Source organism: Astatotilapia calliptera, chromosome 19 (assembly GCF_964374335.1).
Source record: "Astatotilapia calliptera chromosome 19, fAstCal68.1, whole genome shotgun sequence".
Classification (NCBI taxonomy): Eukaryota; Metazoa; Chordata; class Actinopteri; order Cichliformes; family Cichlidae; genus Astatotilapia; species Astatotilapia calliptera.
Genome location: NC_137440.1, coordinates 24,689,150 through 24,700,159, shown reverse-complemented (window position 1 = coordinate 24,700,159; position 11,010 = coordinate 24,689,150). Strand labels below are relative to the sequence as shown.

The 11,010-nt window shown below is 38.1% G+C and overlaps 1 protein-coding gene across 2 annotated transcripts in view; it reads left to right on the top strand.

Moving 5' to 3' along the window:
- The first annotated feature begins 690 nt into the window (after positions 1–690).
- Positions 691–11,010, top strand: part of aqr (aquarius intron-binding spliceosomal factor) — a 48,980-nt gene continuing 38,660 nt past the window's right edge. Inside the window, exons 1-14 of one of the 2 annotated variants that reach the window (XM_080294177.1) lie at positions 691–822; positions 1,206–1,304; positions 1,574–1,630; positions 2,038–2,078; positions 2,185–2,220; positions 2,338–2,458; positions 2,589–2,729; positions 4,511–4,579; positions 4,738–4,838; positions 4,928–5,004; positions 7,205–7,269; positions 9,264–9,380; positions 9,470–9,583; positions 10,372–10,475. In XM_080294177.1, coding sequence (XP_080150303.1) covers positions 1,221–1,304; positions 1,574–1,630; positions 2,038–2,078; positions 2,185–2,220; positions 2,338–2,458; positions 2,589–2,729; positions 4,511–4,579; positions 4,738–4,838; positions 4,928–5,004; positions 7,205–7,269; positions 9,264–9,380; positions 9,470–9,583; positions 10,372–10,475 — 1,127 coding nt within the window. In that variant the 5' untranslated portion in view covers positions 691–822; positions 1,206–1,220. Of the gene's footprint in view, positions 824–1,205; positions 1,305–1,573; positions 1,631–2,037; positions 2,079–2,184; positions 2,221–2,337; positions 2,459–2,588; positions 2,730–4,510; positions 4,580–4,737; positions 4,839–4,927; positions 5,005–7,204; positions 7,270–9,263; positions 9,381–9,469; positions 9,584–10,371; positions 10,476–11,010 lie in introns of both variants that reach the window. The other variant, XM_026151598.2, reaches the window with a different exon arrangement.

The window sequence follows — 11,010 nt, the reverse complement described above, 5'->3', positions numbered from 1 at the left end:
ATGCCAGCTCAAGTGTTAAGCATGAGAATAATGACTAAAGGAGTTAGAACTGTTTCAGGTTAGGGTTACTTGGACAGTACTCGTCCTGTGGTTTCAGGTTTTGTTTTTGTGGCAGACAAAAGTATCTGACAACACTTTATTTTGTGTTGTCAGATACAAGGGTTACACACAAGCTGCTTAGTGATGAATTGGTAAATTCAGCGGCTGAGAATCAGATCCAACAAGAAAATGATTGGTGTGCACCACTCAGTGTTTCTGAATGAGACAGGTGCACTGCGAGTTTTCTAAATGAAAAGGATCTTAAGCGGCACATTTGTTCAAATAATATTCAAATGACAGACCATCATTGTGGCATTTGCTTCAAAAAGTTTGTGTCTCTTTCTAAATTCGCAAAGCATTATGCTGTCCACACAGGACAGAGGCCACTTAGGTGTGGCATTTGTGGTCTTCCTTTCCCCCTCCTGCTTGGCAGCACTTTATTCAACATCCTTTGATAAAAAATATCTTCTTTGCGCATGCACATTCACTTGAAAATAGTCTATTTTGTTACGTGTTCCATCCCTTTTTTTAACCAATTATTTTTTCTTGCGTTGTCGCCAAAATAAAAAGCTGATTAAATTTTCCCAGCAGTTTCCACACGCAACAAATACGAAACCAGGGGGAACGGAACGGATTGCAAGCTTTCGTAATTAGGGGACGGTTTGAGGGACGTACCTTTTCAGGAAGTTAGTCGCACACAGCGCGTTTGATTGTGGAGGTACATAACCAGCAGTCCGACGGCAGTTACATTCATGCTGAAATAATAATAATAATAAAAAAAAAGGTTAGTGAGCTAAATTCTGGTAACGTTATACCACTGAACTGGAGTTAATATTGAACGATTAACGAGTCAGTTGTGTCTAAATGCTACTAATTAGCTATATCACCTCATTGAGAATGCTAACAGTTACTAATGTCATGTTACTACTTTCTGAACTCGTAACTCTTAATTTGATGTTAATTAAAGTACAGGAAAGTCAGTTAGTTCGTGGTTATGAAACCTCTTAGTTTACTTTTTAACCGAGATTGTGAACTTTCTCAACAGTAAATTACCCTGTATTAGTCCAGCTATCGTATATTTACAAAGGCTCAAGTTGAAAACAGATACTTGTATCAGTCGATACTTTAAAACAAACGATTTCTGCGCTTTTTCTTCTTTTTCTCACAGTCGTCATTTTATTATGGCCACCATGGAGAAAGAAACCCCTGCTAAAAAGGCTGCTACTCCGTCTGTATCCCAGATAAATGCGGAATATGTCACGCAGGTAATCACAGCATTTATTTTCTGCATATGTGGTTCAGTACTGTGTTGTGAAGTTTTTCCATGATGCTGGTATGCTGAAGATAAAAAAAAAAGTGTCCTGATTTTCTTTTGTTGCATTCTTTGTCATGCTAAAAACATAAAGACAGCTTTGCATGGAGATAGGATAGGCCAAATGGCTGTAACTATGGCATATGTTCAATTAACAATTTGTTGCATCTTCCATGTTTATATTTAATACTATGTGTGATTTTTCACATTTCCCCTTTTCAGTTGTCTAACAAATATTGGGCGCCTCATGCAAAGAATAAACTACCTTTTGACCCTAAGGTGAGTTATTTGCGCTTTTGCAATTTAGAGGTGTTGGTATAACTTTTATTAGTGATAACCAGTCACCAGGGCTTTTGGCAAACAGTGTAACATTCAGTGATGAAAATTGCCACAGTTTGTGCTCCATTATAATGCAGTGCTTATAATTTGGATCAAGTTCAAACAAAAATAAAGTAAAGGTTGATATTGGAACTGCTTATTGGCCTAATTGTTATTTTAATCCTTGGTATCAGCCCAGAGTGGGAGCACTGTAAAGATTTGGTCATGTATCTAATAGAGATTGATTTATCATTTATCATATAGTTTCAGATAGTAAGTCAAGTCAGCAAACTACCAAGCGCATGTTTGTTAACGCTAAATTTCTGTGCTTTTATAATGCTTTGAATGTTCTTTGTGGGGGGGGTTAGGTGATGGAAGATGTTTACGAGAAGGAGATTCTCAACTCCAAGTAAGTGAATTTTGAACTTTCTTCCCCTATGAAACACTTTTAAAAAAAATATAAAGGACATATTTCACTGTTCATTGTTTTTGAGTTATGCCCATTATATTTTCAGATTTGCCATTAGGAAAATTATGCTGCTTGAATTCAGGTAAGTTATTTTTACTGGATTTTCTTTATGTTATCATTTAAACAATCACTGGAAAAACAGTGATTTGACAACACTACTTGCTACATGGATATTAATTTGTTATTTCTAATATTTCAGCCAATACCTTGAAAACTACCTTTGGGTGAACTACACTCCAGAGGTTTCCAGCAATGCCTACATCATGTCCATTTGTTGCATTGTCAATGAGAAGTTCAGAGAAAATGTTCCAGCCTGGGAGGTAAAAAAAAGCAGTAATTTGTTGAAGTTTAGCATAATTATCATTAAATGTTGTCTATATTTGATTGTGTTTGCCACAGCTAATGCAGGAGCTCAGCTTTTTACTTTTTCTATTGTTTGCTGTGTTTCAGGTTTTCAAGAAGGAACCAAGTCATTTTCCATTTTTCTTCAAATGTGTGATGGAAGCCGTTCTGGCAGATGAGCAGGCTGGTCTTACTCTGAAGGAACAAACTGTGCTTCTAGTCTTTATGGACCACTGTTTCAACAGTCTGGTGTGTACCACTACACTGATATCTTATAACTAAATATTCAGAGAAGTTAGAGTTATTCTACTACCACAGTGATGTCTGTGTTATTGTGAGTCATCGGTTTATATTTTAAAGACAGTATTTATATATTATAAAATGACATGACTTGTCTATTTAAGCCAGGTTAGTGTCTTAAAATGTAAAGCCAATTACATGATGATTTAAATAATACAAATTAAGACACTTTCTTACACCATAATGGAAGCAATGTCAGCATACACTGAAGAGGTACAAGGTTAAAAAATGTTTGTATATCTCTTGGGAAATAGTTCTACACAACATTTTAATATGGACTTTCTTTACGTCCTAATAGTTTTTAAAAGGTTTTTAAAGAGCCCAGGTGACTATCTCTTGGACTTTCACCGTGATCATAGAATTATGATCACTGACAGGTCAGGTAAACATCACTGATTATCTCTTCATCATGGCACCTGTTAGTGAGAGTGATACGTTAGTGAGCAAGTGAACATTTTGTCCTTATAGTTGATGTGTTAGAAGCAGGAAAATTGGGCAAGCATAAGGATTTTAGCAAGTTTGACAAGGGCCAAATTGTGCTGGCTAGACAACGCTGGCAGAGCATCTCCAAAACTGCAGCTCTTGTGGGATGTTCTCAGTCTGCAGTCGTCAGTATCTATTAAAAGATACAGGGTCATGAGCAGCCAGGGTTCACTGATGCACGTGGGGAGTGAAGGCACCGTGTGGTCTGATCCAACAGTCGAGCTACTGTAGCTGGTTCTGATAGAAACGTGTGAGAATACACAGTCCATCGCAGTTTATTGTGTTTGGGCTCATCAACTGGACAACGGAGCAATGGCATAAGGTGGCCTGGTCTCATGAATCACATTTTCTTTTACATTACATGCATGGCTGGGTGCGTTGCTTACCTAAGGAACACTGGGTACCAGGATGGACTATGGGAAGAAGGCAAGCCAGCAAAGGAAGTGTGATGCTTTGGGCGATGCTCTGTTGGGAAACCTTGGGCTCTGCTATCTGTGTAGATGCTTCTTTGACATGGACCAACTACCCAAGCATTGTTCCAGACCATTTAGGTCCATTCATGAAAACTATGTTCTCTGATGCGTGTGGCCTCTTTCAGCAGGATAATGTGCTCTGTCACAAAGCAAAAATGGTTTAAGAATGGTTTGAGGTGTTGGCTTGGCCTCCATATTCCCTAGATCTCAGTCCAGTTGAGAATCATGTCCAATCCATGGAGGCCCCACCTCATACCCACAGGACCTAAAGAGTCTGTTACTAACATCTTGGTCCAAAATACCACAGCACACCTTCAGGGGTCAAGTGGAGTCCATGCCTCAACAGGTCAGGTCTGTTTTGGCAGCAAAAGGGGTACCAACACAATATTAGGCAGGTGGTCATGATGTTATGCCTGATGTACTGGTACTGGAAAGATAAGTAAGAATTAATGCAATTATCTTTACTGTCCACTAGATGGCAATAATAGACAGGACAAGTCAATTTGGGTGATCTCCATCTGTATCCTCTGCAGTTGCATTAAACCACAGGCAAGCACTGCGGATGTTTCACTTAAAATGTGCTGTGATAGCCTGCTGCCCTTTGATTGTATCCCATAAAGGCCTCTAAATAATTTAGTTGGAGACTCCTACTAGGGATTGAAGTATAATATATTTTTTTAAGTATAATGCACAAAGCATTTTGACAACCCCCACCTCTCACACTTAATCTTCCCTCATTTTTTTTCTTTCTCTCTCTCTGCACTTTCCTCCCAGGAGGTAGATTTGATCAGAGAGCAGGTGCAGCAGCTCATCTCTCTGCCAATGTGGATGTGCCTCTTACCAGTAAGATGTCAAACTATTATCGTAATTAAGAAGCTGTGGTGTTTATTGGCACACCAAGTACTGTTTGATAATTCTAAAGGAATGAATTGCTTCCTTGCTATGAGACTAATCCCTCTTTACACTCATTTGTTACTCATTTGTTTCTGTGATTTTTACAGTCCAGACTCCAGCACGAGCTGAAGAAAGTTCCAAAGCTGCAGAAGTTCTGGAATCTAATCAAAAAGAAATCTGATAAAATGGATGCTGACACAGCTGAGCAGTAATGATATTTGTGTTCAAAGAAATCTATACAGATTTAGAGAATCTGTTTCTAGGTTGTTCTGATTTACTTTCTTCGTGTTTCCTCAGGGCAAAGAAGGAGAGGACCTTCCTCTCGGCTCTTATTAAAAAGTTTCACGGAGTTCTTGCGTCAATTCCACCAACAGGTAAAAAAATGCTTGTATATCTCTTGGGAAATAGCTCTACACAACAATTTAATAAGGACTTTCTTTACGTCCTAATAGCTTTTAGAAGGTTTTTATAGGGTCTAGGTGACTATCTCTTGGACTTTCACCGTAAATAATTGGTCAGATCCATAAATCTCAAAAACATAAATGTGTTTAAGCATTCTCTTTGTAAAATTAACAGATACATCTGTGTGCATGGCCCTCTTTTATAAAGCTTAGTCATAGTAAGATTGTACTCACATGCACAAGCTTTATTTCCACTCTGGTATTTATCCATAAATATACACTCCTTTACTTAATCATTTGCATAATTAAATGCTGTTTGCACCTCGAGCTATTAGACACAGCAGTGAATTCCACAGCAAACAGAAGTGCTTTTTCACTGTAAGTGTAACTAAGAGACGGAGATGTTGGAGAAAAAGAAATGTGTTCTGTTTATTGAATCATGGTTTAAAGTAAAACTGCTGATCTGAGAAATGCAAGCCAGATGAAAAAGTGGACTTGATTTGCTATACAAATATGAAAAACGTGAAAAAATTACATTTCTTTATAAATACGAGAACCCCGTGGTACGATATTGTCACAATTCATTACTCATGATATTTTTGTTATTTTTGTTGCAAAATGAAATTGCCAAGCATGCCGACACTGTCACTAAAACCTGCCATAAATGTTGCCAAAGTTGGAGTCGGTCTGCAGTTGAATGGGGGTCAAGTTGTCAGTTGCATGCAGTAACTGGAAAATCACAAATCGCATATCTGTTGCTTTTTGCATCGACATAAATTCCCATTTAACTGTTACTTTTGTGCTTACGAAACCTTTTGTTCTATTAGCAGCATAACCAGAATACAACCAGCTTGCAGCCGGTTGAGCTGAGTTCCCTTGAGTTGTGCTCACTGACAAAAACTCATTAAGACTGGCAGTGTCAAGCTGATTTGTCTACATTTATCAACTAAATAGCAATTATTTGCAAACCTTTGACAATCTAGGACGTGACCAGTGTTGGATGGTTTTTCAGTTGAGCTGATTTAATTAAGTTTGCTAAGCTAACTCAAGATGGTGGTGCATGAGATGAGCCCTTTTGTTTGCTAGTAGCAGTGTTTTAATTCATTTAATAAAATATTGAAAATTTGGTGTTAATACAATGTTGCCACAAAGAAAATGCGATTCTATGCTGTATCGGTGCGTGTGAAAAGCAGAAATGGCTAATTTGACACAACATAATGCATTATGTTTTCCAGCTATCTTTTCTTCTCTCTCTTTCTTCTCTCTTGCCTTGATGCAGTTTTTAAGAAGAACAGATGAGATTTTAGTGCTTAAAGGTCAAGGTCATCATGGCCTCCAATGCATGAATATGCTGACTATAATGAAATTCCACACAAAAGTCTAATAAGATAAAATGGTCAACTAATGCTTTTTTTATACCCAAAAAGGTCAAAGGTCACTATGACACCGTAATGTTCTGCACAAACACCCTTCTAGTTTTTACAGAATGCCATATCTCAGGAGCAGGAGTGAAATTTGTGAGAATATTTAACATTTGATTAGATACTGGATTGTCTTCATATAATCTCTGTGTGTTATATGAGTCTGGATAGAAATGGATGTAAACTGTTGCCAGTTGCAGCACGCCTATTCTTTCTTTTCGAGTCGTGCAGCTGCCCAAGGAGGATGTGCTCCAGCTGCCACACAGCCAACGGCGCTCACCGCTATGTTGTAATGCAGGCCGACACACAGGCCCCCCACCTGAATGCTAAAAACAGAATGTGTGTATTTGTGTGTTTAGATAGAATCAAACCTGACAGATTAGATCAGAATCTAAAACCCAGTAGGATCCACATCACTCCAATACTTACTGCATGGCTCAACTTCTAAGTGTACACACACACTTACACACCAGCATGCCTAATGAGAGCTGGGGACCCAACATGCTGCTGTGCGAGCCGTGCAGCATCTCGTAGCGAGGCTCACACACTCAGCATGGCACTTTGGCGTTGTCCATATGCGTTTGCTGTCCTCTTGTCCTTGTTGAAAACTACACATCGCCCTCTACAAAGCAACATCTAATATTTCCTGTCTTTTTTGGGTTTGTCTATTCATCATATTTTATCTTTTGCTGTGAATGTGGATTTCCTGAGCCAAAGTTATAACCTGAATTATGCCCTCTTATTTTCCACAGGGCCTGTACCCATGGACCAAGTGCATTACTGCGAGAGATTCATAGAACTCATGATTGATTTGGAGGTAAAGCACAACCTTCTTAATCATACATTTCTCAGCCATGTTAATTTTTTATTTATGTTGAGAGATAATGCATTCATTCTTAGACTTGTTTCTATGGGACTTTCAGTACAAGGGTAGTTCTACAGTATTTTTGTAATCATGATATCCTGATGAAGGAAGCAGTCTAGACTTAATTTTCTGCAGATCTCATTTGTTTGTCTTTTGTCCTTCACATTTATAGCTAACTCATGTCATTAACAGTCACTGGATAAATGATCTGCATCAGCTTTGCTCTCTGTGCTTCTCTCTTTCCTGTCTGCAAAGCTATGCACTATTTGAAGCAGTAGTCTGATCATAGTATGAGAGGTTATTTTCAGCGTGATGGCTTTTGACATGTGCTACAAACTGTAAAGTATAACAAAGCCCAATGACATAATGTTTGGGGACATCCAATTCCCTTTTTAGAAAAATGATGTTTGAAGGAACAATTTATTTAAAATATCCTTGTTTTGTTTTGGGGGGATATTTTTGGTTTGTTGGTGTCTTTAAATTTATAACAGATTGCAGATTTGAATTTATTTTCCAATGTCTGTTTTCTGTTCTTAATTTAACTCCCGTGTGCTCGACTGTTGCCTGGAAACTTGAGGAAAAGGTCTTGTAGGTGAGAGATAGTTATTTAAAAGTGTCAGTTTCTTTCGGCTGTGAGCTGCAGCGTTATTAGATGTGAGATCTACAAAAAAAAATGTACTCCACCAAATCTCAATGAAAATCATGGTGTACTATTTGCAGCTGTTTTTTTTTTCTTCATATTTTGAGGCGGGGGAAGCTTCTCCTGGAGAAAAAGTAAAAACTAAGAAAACTTTATTTAGTTGCCGTAGATGCCATGCAATAGAGTGTATTCAACTGTGGAAATCACGATGCGTTTTTGTCACAGAGTCAGGTTTTTGTTTTTTTTTTTGTTTTTTTTTTAAGGTGATGAAATAGCTTTTAAAGATAAGAAATATTTTTGATGTATCCATTTTTTAAAAGAAATAATGAAGTGACGCAGAACTTCACATAATTATTTAATTCCTGACTAATGAAGGTGGTGTTAAGACACAGTGTCACGTAAGATTTTTACGCCTCCTGCCTGGGCAGACCTGCTGTTACTAGTGAGTGAGCACAATGGATGTCATCTGGCCCTCTGCTGACAGGCTGGCCTTGCTGTTTCTGGCAGTGGCTACTAGCTGGCCAGTTGACTGTCCCTAGACTCATCTCCTGTCCTTCAGCACTATCATTGTACAAAGACTCAGTTGCCTGAAATCCATACTTCTACTCTCTGATGACAATATGAAAATGATTGCAGAGAAAAATACACCTATTATCAAGCCAGTTCTGTGTTGACTGTCAGAACCGTGTTGAGATCAGAGATTGCTGTTGCATATAAAGGGTATCTGTTCTTTCTCTCTTTAGGTCTTACTCTTACTCCAGCACATGCTGCCTTGAACATCACTTTTCCATGATTGATATAGATATTTTGTTTGTGTTTTGCCTCACAGTTTTGTATTTCATATTTGGTTTCACATTAGTGTTCATTTTTCCCCTTTGCAGCACTCTTTATAGTGTGAATCTGTATGCTCTAGTCACTCTCTTACTCAAAAGTGTTCTTTGTTATATTCTCACCAAAGCAGGTCTGTTATCTCATTTTGACAGGTCTCCTCTGTTCTTGCCTTTATGTCATGTTCCTGTGCTGCAAGCATCAACCACATAAATAATGAATATAGACGAGAGTTAGACAGTTTTTGCCATATTGTCTTCACATCTTTCTGTCAGAAAGCGAAAAATAAGACAAACTGTCTTATGTTGAAAAATAACCTCAAGACGAAAAAACAGCAATCAATAAGATGCCTTGATAATCCCGATGCTGAAAAATATGGTTGTTCGCAAACCAGTAAAGTTTAGTTTAGTGTGGTTTACTTTGTTATCGTTTGGAGGTGAGGATTTATTTCCACAAACATGGTTTCATGTGTGTATAGGCACTGCTGCCCACCAGGCGTTGGTTCAATACAGTGCTGGATGACTCTCATTTGGTGGTCAGATGTCACCTCTCCAGCCTCACAAAAAGAGAGAAGGAGGGGCATCTCTTCTGTCAGGTACAAAAATAAGCAAATATGCATTAAAACTTGTCAATGACAATATTCATGTTCACAAAGAATTAATTGTTATTTCCTCATCTTTCTAGTTGCTGGACATGCTGAAGTTCTACACTGGTTTTGAAATCAATGATCAGACAGGAAATGCACTGACTCAGAAAGAGATGACCACTTTGCACTATGACAGAATCACCTCACTGCAGGTAAGAATTATATAAAATGATTTTCAGATATATGATTTCATTTGCATAAACTATATGGATAAAAGTACTGGGCCAGCTACACAGCAGGAGCTGTAGGTGTAATGCTTTGAAGCTTCCAGCACACAGTGCTGATGTTAATACCAGTGGTGGTTTAGAGCTGTTGAGTTATTGAGTCTATTGGCGTACTTTTATGCACCTCAGCACTCTGGAACCCCGCTCGGTAACTTCATGTGGACTGCTGCTTCATGGCTAAGTTACGGTGTTTCCTAAATGCAGTAATACTACTTACAGTTGAATATCGAATATCAAAGAGGGAAAAAACTTGTTGCAGGGGTAATATAATACTACATACAAATGGATGCACGGTTAGGTGCTTGAGTTATACACCTGTGGTAATGGGACTGAAAAAAACAGAATTCCATGTAATGTAATGGAATACTTTTGATTTTCCAGCATGCCTCATAAGCATCTTTAGTTTTATATATCAAAGTAACTGTTGCAGAGAGAAATGTATGTACCAGAGTATCAGATCATTTTTTTTCATAGTTGTAATAAGAAATGAACTCTTTCCTCATCTTATGCTGAATGTGAATATAATGACTGAATAAATAAGAATGAATGTAAAGTATTCAGGACTGTTGATTTTTCTATATATATCTTTATAAATCACATTTTCAGTAACTATCTCAAGAAACTATTTCATGGAAAAAACAGTTATGTATTATAATGGTGATGTGTATCTAGACATCAGTGTCTCATAGCACTGCTTATTGGGTTCTGTCTTGCAGAGGGCAGCCTTTGCTCATTTCCCAGAGTTGCACGACTTTGCTTTATCCAGTGTCGCATCAGTAGACACCCGAGAATCCTTGACCAAACACTTTGGGCATCTCAGGTAATTAAAATCATTTAAAACAAGTAGCATGTTGTAAATGATGTGATGGGAGGATATGCATCATAACTGCTAAATTAGCTAGCAATGGAACATTGCTTTAGCTGGCATGATTGCTAATGTGTAAATATTTTGCATGTTTATTAGAGGCTTTCTGTGTTCATCATTCTGCCTTATTTTCAAGTACCTTTTGACCTCGAAAGCTCAAATTCTCCGCGTATAGGTCCAAAAGAATCAGCTCCTAGCGTATTGCTACCATGTTCAGAGGTTCTCCTGAACACCATAAAGTACAAGTTACAATTGAAACAAAGAAGGAAAAAAATGTAATAATAATGAGCAATATAGTAGGATTTTTGCTTACACAACAATCCCACCAGCTGAGGCCCATGTCCATGATTATCTTGCTCCTGTGTTGTAATATAGCAGCTCCACCATTGCTGTCTGACTTCCTGCTAAATGGCAGCTAGTGAACCCTTGAACAGGCAGCTGGTACCAGCCGGAGAGAGAGGCACGCCTCATTAATCTAATCGATTTGCAG